A 15,633-nucleotide genomic window follows, 5' to 3' on the forward strand; every position below is an offset into this window, starting at 1 on the left:
AATGAGAGCTGTGGACAAAATGAACCGGATCATCTGACTGGCGGGTGGATGAGAGGATGCAGGTTGGTCTGTCTGACAGCAGATGGCAACAGTGATTTGCGGTCTGGATGAGGTTTGGACTCCACTGCTCCTCATTCAGTAGTGTCTTCGTTTCAGTTATTGATGTGTGACTGCCACGGAAAGTCCCACGCTCATTTCAACATCACAGATCGTAAAAAAAAAAATAAAAAAGTGAAAATCTCTGCGAGTTCCACATTGCAAAGCAAGTTTCATTTAAATGAGAGGTAACGATGGCGTCCGTCTGGACGGGAGCTTTTCATTGGCAGAGGCCCTGAGTACGAAGATAAAACTGGATCAGCGGTTTAAAGTCAGCCAAGGCAGCGTTGGTGAGATTAACACCTGGATTTCATAGTATTTGCTCAGAATCGTCCACACTCAAATGGATCTAAGAGACAAAACAACGGAGCACGATAAAACTGGGGTGTCAAACACGTCAAATGAGTCAGTCAAACCCAGACTGCTGGATATCACTGCAGAGACGTTAAAAACTGGGATTTTTTAAGAGATTCAGCTACATATTCAAAAAATGTTGATATTTTGAGTTTATAACTAGTAAGAATAGATGTCTTTATACCTAAAAAATTTTAGTCACTCAACAGGTTGAAATTCTTTGTGGTGTTCTTGAATCGATTTAATCTGGTGTGTCGGTTGATGCTGCAGCTAACCCACTTCCCAGGATGGTGCTCAATCTGTGGTAGGCGTTCCCAGGAGAGTCGCAACTCAGCCGGCTCAAATGAACTGTTGTCTGCTGGGATCATGTGACAATGTTTTACTTTCACCCTGTTTTATGTCTTTCTGACTATGAAGATTTCAATTTAAGAATTCTTAACATGATGCCGTTGGGACTTATTCCGTCTGCCTGCTGGAGGCTGAAATACTATCACCCAGGTATTACGGGACACAAACCTCAGCCTCAACGGCCAAAACAAAACGCACTGTTGCCTCCATCGTTTCAAACCACCCACGTGTCTCGTCACAGTGTTCAGAGCAGCTTTCAGACCACACAGGTCTTGGCTGGACTTTCTAAGCCCTTACAGCAAGTCCTGCACACTCGTTTTCAGTTAGATTCATGTTTTTACGAAGTCCACAGGTCCCAGTATTACAGTGTGATTGTATCAACAACGGTTTCTGAGCATCTTCAGTCATTCACTGCAGTTTTTTTTTTTTTTTTTTACGTCCAACTCAGCTGAGAAAACGGGTGAAACGATTAACTCCCGGGGAATTTTTTTTTTTTTTTTTTAAATCAGTCTTCTTCCTTGCATGCAGTTTTCTCTGAACTGTACAGCATTAACAATCACCAATATTTTACAAACAGTCCACTAACATCGAACATTTGGTTTAGCTTTGGTGTCTCGAGCCCCCCCACTCCTCAAACCTCGCAGCTCAGATTAGACGATCCCTTTTTAAAACCACAGAATCATCATCAGCTGGAAAAGACGTCTGTGGCGAGTTGATCTTGACCAGACCTGCAGCTGATCAATGGCAGAACGAGGAGGTAAGAGGGCTCAGACACACACGCAAACACACAGACACACACACACACACGGGGAACATTTGATTCATCTACCTTGTGGTTATCATCCCTGCTCCCTTCAGTTTTTCGTGTCTGTCACAAGAGCCTAACTGGAAATAAACTCGTTATCGGCACAGTGACTAATGCGGAGAGAGAAAAAAAAAAAAAAAAAAAAGAGAGAAAGTTTGTGGCATACATGGTGTAAAGTGCATCGAATCAAAGTGACAGAATGAGGACCGTGGGAATGTCACGGAGCCCATGTGGGGTTGATCCCTGGTCATGTCTGGTATGCACTGAGCACTTCAAGTGCCAAACATAAGCGCCGGAGGGACGCTTTCAGCTGGAAATAACGCGCAAAATCCCACTGTAACACTTAATTGTCTACTGTACATTTTCTACACACGACAGACCCTTTAAAAAAAAAAAAACCCAGACATTAAGAGGGCAGACACACTATGAACAAAGAGTTTGGATCAAACAAAGACCACACGCTCCATGACGGCTCAATTCTCGGTCCACACACACACACACACACAAACACACCAACATTCACACTACGAAGACACTGTGTGGGTTATACAGCAGTCTAGGCTACACGGCCTTGGCGGTGATAAGCAGTGAGCTTCTTACAGGTGCAGGAAACTACACACCGACTGCAGCGCAGCTCTGGTTCAGAGGAAGAGGAGGCTTCATTTTGTGCTCTTGTTTCTCACTGGACTACTCTAAAGTGGTGCGCTCACATTGAAAACCAGCTCGACTCGATCTCTTCTTCTATTTGGTCGTTGCCTCTGATAGCCAAGTGCCGTCGTGGAAATTCATTAAAAACAAAAAAGAACGGTTCCTGGTCTGGGTCCTCGCAACGGAAAAGAGCACAAAGGCAGTAATTAGAGTTGATTGACATACTGTAAGGTGACGGTGTTCACACAGAGGAGCCGGGGCGGAGCTGAAGGTCGGGAGGTCAGGAGTGGTGGGCGGCACCGGAGGAGAAGGCAGCGAAGAGAGCGCAGTTTAAGGTGTCTCCTCAGTGCGGCACGGGGCGGGGGACAAGATGGGGGGGGGTGTTTAGGCTTCTCTTCTTCGCAGGAGCTTTCACCACTTTGACACATGGGTTTCTGTTTCTCCCACTGGCACATGGCATTGGCGTAACCCACGATCACTTTGTCCATCCACGTGAGAGGCTGAGGGAAGAGGACCGCGCCCTCGAAGAAGCCCAGGTGGCCTCCGTGAAGCGTCAGCGCGAAGACCACGTTCGACTTCTTAGCTGGAGGAGGACACAGCACACACACACACACACACACACACACTCAGTTTCTGTACCACTTCCAGTGAGCACTGACGAGCGTCTTGAAAACAATAGACACATGTACTAAGAGCTCTCCAGAAAAGATCAAACAAATGGATCCTCTCTGTCTGCAGATAAAGGATTTCACATCATGGTAGAAAATGTCCATACTAAAACAAACTACTGCTTCCTGTAACTTAGAAGCGGTTTTAAACACTAATCAAGTGTCCTTCAACATTTAACGTTAATCAATGAAAACACCGATACTTCAGCACACAGTTACAGCCGTTAAATCTGGATGAAAATTCAGACAAAAATTATCTTTTCTTATTCTGAACGTCAGCTCAGTCGTGGATAATATGAGCTGAATCAGTTTTCATTTCCTTTTTTTCCCTTTGCTGTAACTTTTTTTTAAAAGTCATATTTGGGTGAATTGTCAGTGTCCACATACTTTGGACAATATGTCGTAAATACTGATCAGCGATATTGGATTAAATCATTTTATTTCATGTTGGAACTACTTTTTCTTTTACAATCAAGAGGAAGTGGATTTTAGATCAGCCATTTTAAACACAGGCTGAAATCTGAAATGGCTCACCACCGCCACACTGCACACAATCTTTTCAATTTGCCGTTTCAACCCTGCAGATGCGGACAAGCAGGCAGAGTGGTCTCATGAAAAGGATTGGCCTGGATTTCTTGACTCCTGGGCTCGTATCTGGGTTAGTGGGGGAGCCCGCCGTGGCTGACTGATGATTAAGATCCCGCGGGGCTTTTACCACCGTGCACTATTCATGACAGCTCCGGAGCCGTCCCTGAATGAGGGCGAGCTCTCCCAGCGCTGAGTGACAGGTGGGATCCCAACCATCTGACAGACTGCGAGGCCTTAAAATAAAGCGTGAAGGGCCTGAACAGATGCGCCCGCCGTTAATTTGACATGATGACAGCAAATTACTGACAAAAAAAAAGCTGAATTCACAGATGAATATCGTACACGCCTAAAGTAAGATGCGACCATCCTATCTTGAGTCTATAATTCCAGCACAGCAGGTCGTTCCTGGCTGCCGTGTGTCTGTCTCAGTCAACGCGCTGCACTTTGAGGGCAAAGTGGCAGCTGATCCACTTTTCTGGAAGCATGTCCCTCTGGAGACCTACGGGACAGAGTGGCATTCATTTCCAGTCAGGACTCAGCGACCCCCCCCCCCCACTCCGTTATGTGAGGAACTGCCCTTTTCCAAAATAGTTAAAATGGTCAGAGGGTTTAAAATTAGCACAGGCTTGAGGGGAAAGACGACCAGACAGACACTGCAGCGTGCAGCCACTCGATCGGCTTTGTTCGAACACATGGAAAGCTTTGGTTTGACTTTCCTGGACTGGGTAAAATGGATTTTGGATATTTTAGCATCTCGGTTCTTTCGTTTCCTCCTGCACGTACTCTTTCACTGCCAACTTGTCAGACATTCCTGATAATGCTGTATGTTTACACCAGGTTGCCATGGCCTGCTGTAAGAAAGAAGCAGTAACACTGAATTATCACTGGAGACACAGCTCTGTTATTGGGCAGAATTGCTAAACTTGCTGAAACATCAGAAAACATGAGTCACGGAGGCCCCACCCTGTCCTGGCCAGGGTGTGGAGGCGATGCATGAGGAGTCCTTTTGAAAAACCAAGTCCAGGATTCAAATGGAATCTTGAGTCAGAAGGACACGCCTGCTGAGGATCTGCTGTAAATATTTACCACCATCTGTCTGCGCATATATCATCACGTCTGAAACTACAAGCCGGTGTTTTACCGATTCCTTTTTTTTATCTCGTTGAGATACAGTCCTGGATGCCCAGAGCCACTGAGTACTAGACATTTTCTAGATATTTAGTGTGCAACTTTTCAACGCTGACAAAGTGACCAAGAGCGAGTTCTGAGTATTCCTGCAGGAGCCGTGACACACGCTGGTCGTTACCTGCTAAAGTGCGAGGGATGGTGAGCAGTGAGTCGTGAACCAGGGGATCATCTCCGGAGTTCACGAGCAGCAGTGGCACGTTTACCTAGGAATTCAAGAGTGAAAGATCAGACATCAGAGAAATTGACAGGAGGAGGAACACGGTGTGAGGAGAAGCTCTTACATTGTGGATATAATGGACACAACTCTCCTTCTCGTAGTACTCCTTCAGAGAGCTGTGGCCGTGGAATTTTCTTTGAAAACATAGAAAAGACAGCAGTATTGATAAATAAAATAAAAATAGAAGAACACAACATCAGTTCAAATATTTCTGACTCTAAAACAGTCATGTCAATAACAAGAACAGAGTCAGGATCTATAAATTCCATTAGAATAGACCTCCTTTCCCCACAAACCTCATGATGTTGTCGTCAATCTGCATGAGAGACGTCGCTGTGTACAGTCGACTCGGCTCCATGTCAATCTTTTTCAGTGAGCTCCCCCCAAACAGACTGTGCCTGTAAAAATAAATAAATAAATAAAATAAAAAAACACAGATTTAGAAATCAAAATCAATGTTCAGAAGTGAGCTGTGGCTGTGGTGAGTTAAAGGTAATGATTTATAAGATGACCGACTTAATGACCGTCTTAAACAACAGTGTGATTTACAAGTTTATTTAGGGTTTAGGTTTTATGTCAGATGCGCGACCTGACTTCAGCACTTTCTCTTCTTAAAAGGCATTTGTTAATTTGCCGTACTTTTCAATGCTTTCTTACCAATCCCTGTCCTGAATCGATTTGTGCTTTTTGTCCTGACGAGGTGCATTTCATCACCCTGTCAGTCATTAGTCAAACACTCATCACAAATTATCAAAAGTCAGCGGCAGTGTTGCTCAACCTTTGACTTCAGTATTGAACTTTCAACCGAACCTCACATAAACCTAATGGAAGAAAGTTAATAGCAAGAAAGGCTGCAGCCTCATCATTCACAGCAGCACAAAGTCACCTCCTGGAAAAGCTGCAGTGTGTTTTTAGGTGTTGAGTGGTTAAACTTAATCACTGTAGTCCAAAAGTGTGCATGAAAACCGGCGGTACCTGTGTGACAGAATGATTTTCTTCATGTTGTCGGCCATGAGAAAGTTATAGAAGCGCCTGAACTGATCCCACTGTAGGAATGTTTCCTGAGCCCTGCGAGATAAAGACAAACACACAGGAAGTTAGCATTGTGCAGGCTGTCTGCATACCAAACAACACACTGAATGTCCCGTGTAATCCAGCGCACAAAGAGCCACAGTGGTGGAAGGCTGCGGCACTGACAGGCATCAATATGCAACTCACTGGCTGAGACAGGCCGACTCCAGCTAACAACACCTAATGGGATTCAAATCTCTGATGAGCACCAGGATTCTCTTCAGGAATATCCTTAATACACAGGCATGGATGGTGGCAGTCGGCTGAAGGATTAGTTTAGGTGAGATGCTCATTCAAGGAAAAAAGAAATTCACAAAAAAAGGGAGAGGGAAAAACTGGGAAAGCAATTTCACAAAAGGCCGGTCTCTGCAATATCCTCCCCCCGCTGTGTGAGTCCAGACTTTACCAGACCCAGCCTGCCAGGTCTGCCCAGAGAGGCTGGCTGCATTTAAAACACATGAGCACAGGGTAGAGAGAGCCACAGGCACCAACGCTTTAAAAACAGCATTCATTATGCATTTGTCCCGCATGTCTCACAAATGAGACACAGACTGAACACACAAAAATCGTCCAGAACAGACTGAGGAAAAATCAAGCCGATAAAACAGTAATTAAAACAGAGAGTTAAATAAAGGGATTAGCTTTAATAATGCAGGACCTTGGAAAATTTGAAATAACATAATGACATTGGCCTTCTAGAGTTCCTAAAGCTTTATTTCTGATTTAATCATTTAAATTTACCATCTAGTTTTCAGGGCGTGCTAACAGATCAGGAAATTGAACTAATTTATATGATCACAGGCACAGAAGTAGACGACAGCAACTCCAGCGAAGTAAGACGCTGAGCACTGAATGTGAGACCAGACAGCTTCAAGCAAACCAAAGGTCTGCTTGAAGCTAAGCTGACAGAAACTGCTTTGGCAGCAAAAGATGGAATAAATCTAATCACGATGGGAAGATTACTCTAATCCAATGAAGCTTTCAGAATACAGCTTTGCTTTTGCATTCTTTTTATTTATTATCTTTTTAATTGTGGGAGTTTAAAAGATATGATTAACAACAACAGTTACCAGATACTGTGGAAAATAAGGAGGACAATCAAAATGTATAAATTTAAAAAAAAAAAAAAAAAAAAAACTGAACCCAAAACATTATTAATCACCTTGAAGGAATTATTACTCTGCATTTAAACTCTGCTATTCATAATTGACATTACTTAGAAATGCTGAGAGAAGTAGGGGGAGCAGCTGAAGACTGAGTTCCGGACCTACAGCAGTAACTCGTCTGCAGTGGGATTCAAACCAGCAAACAACTGGTCACGAGCTCGTTTCTTTAGGTGCATCAAACATTGTGAGAACAAGAAGAGCAACAAAGCAGCTGTGTCGTGATGCCTGCTGGGATTAAACATTTGATTATATATAAGGACTCATCATTTCACTGAGCTGTATGTAATAACAGAAATGTGTTTACATCGAGCACATTGATGAAACTGGGTTTTAACTGAATTGACGAGAGGACGACGGCCCACCTGAGAGCGCTGTAGCCCTGGCAGACGCTGACACAACACAGCACCCGCTCCTGGTTTGTCCTGTTTTCTCCCAGGAACTTGCACACGATGTTTCCGCCCAGACTGAAACCCACCACGATGAGCTGCGTGTCAGGGTACGCCCGCTTGATGTAGCCGACCATGGCTGCGAATTCCCACGTACAGCCTGGGAGAGAGTCGAGGTGTAAAGTTACTGATCAATGCACGCGGCAACACTTCTGGGACGTCCTCTTGTTTTGCTGCTCAGCACTCCTGGATGAAGGTGCCTTTAGGTCAGGATATCAGATGTGTGTCCCTGTGAGCTGTTGTTCCAAAAAGGTTCAGCTTTCTTTTTTTTATTTTCATTTCTAGAAGTCTCCACACAAAAATACCAAGGTGTGTGTGAATTGGGGCACATTCCAGCACAAACAAAACAAAGCGAACCAGAGAGGATGCCAGGTTTATTTAACGGACTCCTCTTCACTGAATTTGTTCTGGACAGCATGGACTGAGCCTCAGACACACTGAAGGAATCAGATGAAAGAGAAAAAAGAATGTTTCACAACAAATTAAACTAACTGTTGAATTTTTGTGAAATGTCTATAAACACATTTAATAATGAAAAATTATTAATTAGGCATTCGAGAGCAGGATAATTTAGCAAAAAAGGATATTCTTAACCATATTATTGACCACTAAAAACACAGTTTCACTAATTCTGTTTTAATTAATTACAACTGTCAAAATCAGTGTTATTTGACTATGATCATGATGTGTCATTGGAAAGAAAGAGTGCGTGTGATTGAAATACCTGAAGTCAACATCACAAACTGTGGCATACTAAAAAATGCATAAACCATGAAATAAATAAATAAAATGCGTATAAATTTTAGTGAGAACTTTGACTCAGAAAGATTTTTTTCTCCTAAATCGTAAATGTCAATTTAGCTGTTTGTCTCAATTTTGCCATTATATTCAATATATAAATTGAGGAAAACCTTTTTTGGTTTTGTTGCTGTGCATAATACACAGATGAGTCTAACTTAATCTAAATCTTGACAACCTTGAACGGTAACACCACCAAAAAAATGTCTTTCAATCTCATAATAAAGAAGTGTGATCAAAGTGGCGCAATCCTAATAAGACGTGTGAATGAAGGCGTCTTCTGGGCCTCACCGTAAGTGAACATTCGCGGAGAAGTGAGCTCGATGTTCGGAAGCGCTCCCAGGTGGTTCAGCACAGCGCAGCGGTAACCGTCCTTCTGTGCGTAATCCACGAAGGTCCGGACGTAGTGCTTTTCACTGTGATTCCCAATCCCCGGGCATATCACCATGGTGATGTCTTCTGGTGAAACGGGCAGATGGATTCGGGAGACGTGTTCAGTTCGATTCATGAAACCACAAACATGAAAATCACAACAGTAGGAATGAGCAAAGGCCAAGCAGCAGAGCTGTCCGTCCATAATAAAGGATTATGTCAAACGGTGATGGGTCTTATTTTGGACCCGCATGTCATGTGGGGCTTAAGCTCACAGAGAGGACTATGAGATCAGAGATGCGGTGGAAGGTTCAGGGTTCAGGGTTCCTGAGGACCTCAAAGACAGGAATCCATGCCACATAGGTGGATTGCATACTTGTTACACCTTGTTTAAGAGAGACTTTTTCATTACATAAGGGAAAATGTAACTGGAACACATTAACACTTTATGACATCCACCATCGATTCCTTGACATCGAATCAAATAAAGACGAACGTCCTGAGCAACAATAAAAGAGGAGATCCCAGAGGAAGCTGGGCAGATGGGAGATTCATTAACCATTACAGAGAAGCACTTAATAGAAGTTAAATGATGGGAACAAGGGAGAGGCGGCAACACATGATGCGTCTGAGTGGCGCGCTCTAAAAACGAATCATCACTACAAACAATATAATGCTAAATATGAAAGTTAATGACTTTGAAAAACTGTTGTCAAACTGATCATTTGAATGATAACGCAACATCTGTATTTTTAACTAAATTCAGCAAATACGCTCATTCATTCCAAGTATCAAGCACATTTACAAAACAATCAACTGCCTTTCAAACATTGAAAGACAGACTGATAATGCTGCGTGTTCGAATAAAACTGTTTCCTATGTGTTCAATCATTTTGAACTATGCAGCGTTAATTTTTCAGGACATCTGTTAATAAGGTAGCCATTTGTATTACGTCATTCAAGCAGCTCCCGTCCAAAACAGTGACAATCCCGAATCAGACAAAAGCATCAGTGGCAGAATTACACATAGTGCACGGACTAAGACACAATCTAACAGGTACCGTCTTCATTCAATGTATCATTCAAGAGAGAACAAAATGTGGAAAAGACTCGTAAATTACATAACCAGGACTAGAATCAATAACACAAGATTGGAGGGGCTGTGGAGTGATCTCAGGAGAGCTGTTCATACTTTGCATCATCATGGTTATCAATAGCTGTGACTCAGAAGATTATCTCCAAGAGATAGCAGAGGGTCCCACAAGGCTCGCTTTCATAAAGGTTGGTTTCCTCACACCAAAAGTTAATCAGCCGAGTTAAGCTGAGTGTTTAATTTGATGGATGAACTTTGGCTTGGCAATAACAGATTATCACATTTCATTCAATAAGAATGAATTGGTGTTTTGATTGTTAAATGTGTTTTCCTTGACTTCTGCATGTCTGAAAAAGATAGATGTCAATAGCTGATCACTCCAACAACACACTGAGCACAATGTACTCCTCATGACTGCAAATTCCAGCCTTAAAAAAAAAAAAAAAAAAAAGATTTCTGAAATTTCGAGGTCATGGTAAGAACCATGCATTAAATCTCATTACAAGATAAAGATGAGCTTATAGTGAAGACCACTTTTCAACAGAACTAAATGCAAGTTTAATGAAGACACAACGAACTATGAATTACATTTGGGGGAGGATTCATCTTTCCACACTTAACATCCTTGGTTTAGATCATGTGAGCAGGGTGCAATTCTTTTTTTGTAGCATTCTACAAAAAAAAAAAATCAAAAAGCGAGTTTTAAAAAACATGGATCCTTTTTGAGTTCGTCACAAGGACAAAGCCAAAACTCATCCCTGGCAGAAGGTTAGAAATTATCGGGTATGCTCACATAATCAGTGAGTGAACAGCAAATGTGGCGTTTGTTAAAACTGTCTGATTAGAGGAGCTTTATTTGGTTTTTCCCTTCAAGCATTTTATTACTCAGTGGTGAGTTTAACTTAAACAAAAGTCGCGCAAGTATGAACATTCAGTTTAGACCAAATTTCAGGCTTCAATTCAAAATGAAAACTCAAAATTTGATTTGCTTATTGCTTGTTTACAAAAGAAATAATTCCAGAAGCACTGTGTGACCAAGGGTTCATCTTTTTGCTGTTCCGTTAACAAAATGTTGGTTACTCGATTGCAGATCCTGATTTAATGCTTCACCTCCAGTTGGATGGTCCTTCAGAGGCTCAAAGAGGTCAAATGTCGCGGTGGCCCCATCATGCATGGGTAAATATTTCCTGATGCCGCTGGGGTTGGGGGAGCTCACTCGTCCGAGTTTGCCATACAGCGCTGTCTGGAGGTGGCCGCTCTTCCCCCACAGTAAGGGAGGAATGTACCTGGAAAACACAAATTGACATCAACACCACCATCAAATTTCACAAAGAAATACGAGCTGATGCACTTGAGCGCGCGAGGTTGGATGTGACGACAAACGACGACGACACAACGTCATTCTGAGCAAACTGCATTGGTAATTTATGACACGGACATGAACTTTCCAGCATTCAGATTGCATTCTGGGACAAAGGTGCTTCTAAGAGCAGCCCGAGTTCTCATCTGACATCAGTGTTTACGCTGGGCTGTTCCTGTGTTTTGTGAAGTTATGCACATGAACACTTGTAGGAGTGAACTGTAGGAGTCGAGTCTTGGATTATGTAATATTCCTTTGAAATACTGGGTATTGTGTCGTGATTATCATGAATCACCATCTTGTTCCACCAGAAGAACAAAATAATGCAACAATGAGGCAGGAAGAACATCTAAGATACTTTAAAAAAAAAAAGTATTCTTCATTATTTCTATGCAGTACTTCAAATGTGACCAAATAAAAGCTCAGCTGAGGTGATACTGATGCAGCCCACAGTGTTCTCCACAAACATTCAAAGACTGAATAGAGAAACTTTTACCTTACTGCAATAAAGAGAACAATCTGTAAACAGTGTTAATGTTGCTGTTTAATCTTTGCAAATGACACTTTAGAGAACACTGAGGTGCCTTTATTTTCCCCACTTCTCTTCGGTTACATAATATGCTAACTGGAATTATTCATGTCAGATTCGCCGACAATGACGTGAGGAGTGGGTTACCTCAGAGCCGGAGAGACAAACAAGATCGCCATAAGCTAAACTGAAGCGCAGCAGCGATGTGGACACCAGCTCTATGCATGTGCATGTGCAGAGCATTGATGAAACCGCAGGGAAGTCAAGTGGCTGCGGAGAGTCGGGTGTTTGGTTACATCAACAGTTACACAAGACCTTTAACCTGGTGCCTTCTCATGTGCTGCCGTGGCTCCTGTAATTATTGCACCTGGAGAATATCTCCTTATATAAGAGAACCATTCATCAAAGAGCAGATTATATCCATTAGGTGATAATGTAATCACCGCCAACATGCATGGTCACTGTCACCGAGACTGAAGCACCTTTCCTGAAGGTACAGCCGGCTTAATCTATCACTACGGGAAGAGGATAACGCCACTGCAATGTGGAAAGAAAGACCAGATCAGATTAACAGGGGTCTGAATTGGGAGACAAACAAATAATTTATACATTCTTTCTGTACATTTCTATCAATAAGCCTAATTCAGATGTTGATAGCTTAAATGAACTTCATTCTGTCATTTTGTTTCGGCGCCAGAGTGCGAAGCCTATGTTTGAATGGGAATAACAAGCGCTTCCCATCCCGGCTGTAAATGTCACCTTCTCGTACAGCGTGTCCGTTCCGGTGTCCTACACAGCCGTTAGATAACAGGAGCAAACAGATGTGTCAGGGCAGTGTGAGGACGTCTCAAGTCCAGATCAAAGGTCTAAAGGTGACTGGAACTTGCTCCAATATAAATCTCTCGGCGCTCAAAAGCATCTTCTTAAAAATTACTGAAGAAATGAAAATTGAGGCGACTTGTACCAAGTCGTCCTGAAACTCACACAGAAGAATGTAAATGAGTCTTTATTTATCTTTCATTTCTTTTTGGACCTTTCATTGTATTTTCAATCGAGTTATTGTTAGACTCAGATTAACTAGGCTCCATGTATTGATGTGTTTGCTACTGGAAGATACTTTGACATAACCGTAATTGAGACTGTGTTTTACTATCAAGGGCAAAATAAACAAACGAGCTACAGAGTCTGTTACACCATCTTTCCCCCAGAGTAAATGCTATCTATACTTAGACAGATGAAACAAAGTCCTTTGAGGAAAAGGAAAACACCCAAAGTTCAAGACCATGTTGTTTGCTTGTGAATATTCAGCCAGAGCCCCGCTGTTCACCCCTCCTGTGTTTCCACTGTGTGATTGATCTGTTATGCAAGAGTGGAGGAAGCCATTCTGAGTGGCGAACGTGACTTCTCCACAACAAGTCTACGTCGACACCGACATAACAATGCAGACACATCTTTGAATATTTCAGTTAAGCTGCACACCGGCGCATAAATGTGTTGAAGCCGAGCAGAATAACAGCTGTTGAGACAAAATGATGGCGAGCCTGAAACGACGACAAACATCCACGTGGCAGGATGAGTCAGTGACCCTGCAGCTGAAAGGCAAAGAGCTCCGTAAACTGAACTGCATAATCAGACACTTGAACACTTGGAGAGCGTTAACCAACAGAGGAGAAGGCTCGTCTCGGGCATCAGATCAACAGCACACAAACAAAACAGAAGGAAAAACAATTACATTTCGACCATTTAAAGCGGAGGACTGCAACTGTTTGATGTCTAGAGGCACAAACGGGACACAATTCAAAATAAAGACAGAACTGATTTTTTTTTTTTTTTAAACAAATATCTTAAAAAATGTGGTTTGATGAGGGCTGTGGTTGAAAACTAACAATAACTCACATGCACTGAGAGACAGTTCAGACAACAAATTAGGATGCGACATATCTGAAGAGAAAAACTAGAGACGTTTACTTTTACAGTGTACACTTTGTCATCTGAAACTGCAAGATAAGTGTCTCTGGAAATATAATCTGCTGCGCAACAAAATTAGAATAAGATCAATTAACAGCACAAAGCGCCACAGAAGGGAGGCTGAATGGATGCAGACAGCAGAACCCTGGTTATCAGGGAGGGGGAGTCCTGCTGTTAAGCTGACTGAGCCTTGCGGTACTCATAATAAACTCAAATGGAAGAGTCAAATTAAAGCAGACATGACAGCTTCGTTGGGAGAACTCTTCTTCATCACACATGCAGATCAGATCCACTTGCTAGCCGTGCGTTAAATTCATGCTGGAGCGGACAGCAAAACAGAAAGCTTCTGGCACAGACATGTGGCTCACTCAGGAACTCGGATGGCAGATGGGATCATCACCAGACGAAATGCTACCTTCACTGCAGCCCCAGATGGCCGGGCAGCAGCGGCGGCGGCGGCGCCCGCCTCCATTTCCATGGTAACTCTTTAAGTGACAGATATGGTTGTTGAGATGTGAACTCACTCTTTTGTCAGCTGAGGACAGGACTTCAGCAGGAAGCGGTTCAGGGGGGTGTCCTGATAGGTGAGGTCCGGCGGCGCAGTGGGGCTCTTCAGATTCAAGCAGCGGACGATGACGTAGAGCACCGTGGCCACCGCCGCCAGCTTCATGCCATCGAACATGGCCGGCAGCTCTTGAGAGAGGGTGTGCACGTCTGACTCGTGGGTGCTCATGATTATTCTGAAAAAAAAGTGATCAGTGATTTTTTTCCCCCTTTGGGACACAGAAATAAATATATCTACATAACAAATGTTCATCAAGATGGTTTTTTGCCCCCCCCCAAACAGATCCCTCCCTTTGTCATGCCGACATCGATAAACCTAACATGACATGACAGGAGACGTACTTATCAAACTGGGATTAAAACATGAGGAGATTAAGCATAAAAATGAAATATCTAATGTCTGGCTGACCTAAATATTCCCGCTAGTGGCTGCAGCAACAGATCTGCAGGAATACGGTGAGAGCACCTCACAGATAATACACATTTACACCCCCGTAATTACATTACAGTTTAAAACAGACATTTTATATGGAAGCAAAAAGTGATATTACTTTGAATAAATTACTGCATGTAGCAGATGCACCAAGCCTGCAGTGAATAATTACACAACGTGAAAAATAAATAAATGCAATAATATTTCAACACATTCACCTCAGTGAATTTCAAGTGTTAAAAAACGGAAAAAAAAAAAACAGGAAATGCTAAAAGAACAGTGTTAAGTCACAGAACCACAGGAAGAAGGAAGTCATGGTGCAAAATGTTATAAAAGATCAACAACTGTGGTCTTATCGTAATGCCCAAAGAGTCACGAAACTTTCAAAACTGAAGAGAAGAAGACTTTACACTTTAACTGTGTGGATAATATTTAAATAAAACTTGGCTTTTTACTTACTTTTTAGGTTGGCGCTAGCCTCTGACAACAACTGGCTCCAAAACCAAGAGTGTGTGGAGAGGTGAGGTCACAGTCATGTGGTCCCAACTAAACAAAACAAGAAGACAGAAGATGTGACAAGAATTTCATTATCACAGCTTACCATTTCCATGTAACCTCATCTAATCGTCTCAAGCGTACTATCAAATGTTTTGATTTGTTATTCCAGTCGATAGCCATAATATCATAATTTTTGGGGGGTTGTTAGTTTTGACTAATAATGATCATAGATCATGATCATGATCATAACTCACCAAATAAATCCTCTTGTCTTCAGGATATTGTTGCTTCAGGCAATAAGGAAAAATAACTCTGTAAACTAATGCAGCTATTTTTAATATTTTACATGTATTTAATGCAACATTGCATTGCCACCCACATTTCAGGACATGCTGTACATTCTGCCTGACTGCATTGATTTGA

At 42.5% G+C, this 15,633-nt stretch overlaps 1 protein-coding gene across 2 annotated transcripts; it reads right to left on the minus strand.

The window, feature by feature from the left end:
- Positions 1-1,494: 1,494 nt before the first annotated feature.
- LOC115384765 (monoacylglycerol lipase ABHD2-like) lies at positions 1,495-15,263 on the minus strand. Of its 2 annotated transcripts, none has more exons than XM_030087060.1 (10): positions 15,172-15,263; positions 14,240-14,455; positions 10,969-11,144; positions 8,685-8,849; positions 7,512-7,695; positions 5,888-5,980; positions 5,209-5,310; positions 4,977-5,046; positions 4,814-4,898; positions 1,495-2,834 (listed from the first exon to the last, which is right to left on the minus strand). In XM_030087060.1, exons 2-10 carry the CDS (start codon positions 14,446-14,448, stop codon positions 2,458-2,460), a joined length of 1,461 nt encoding a protein of 486 aa, XP_029942920.1. In that variant the 5' UTR covers positions 14,449-14,455; positions 15,172-15,263; the 3' UTR covers positions 1,495-2,457. The 2 variants fall into 2 exon arrangements, with proteins under 2 accessions (XP_029942920.1, XP_029942884.1); XM_030087024.1 differs by having other exon boundaries at positions 8,685-8,852.
- Between the last annotated feature and the right edge of the window lie 370 nt (positions 15,264-15,633).

Source organism: Salarias fasciatus, chromosome 1 (genome assembly GCF_902148845.1).
Source record: "Salarias fasciatus chromosome 1, fSalaFa1.1, whole genome shotgun sequence".
Lineage (NCBI taxonomy): Eukaryota > Metazoa > Chordata > Actinopteri > Blenniiformes > Blenniidae > Salarias > Salarias fasciatus.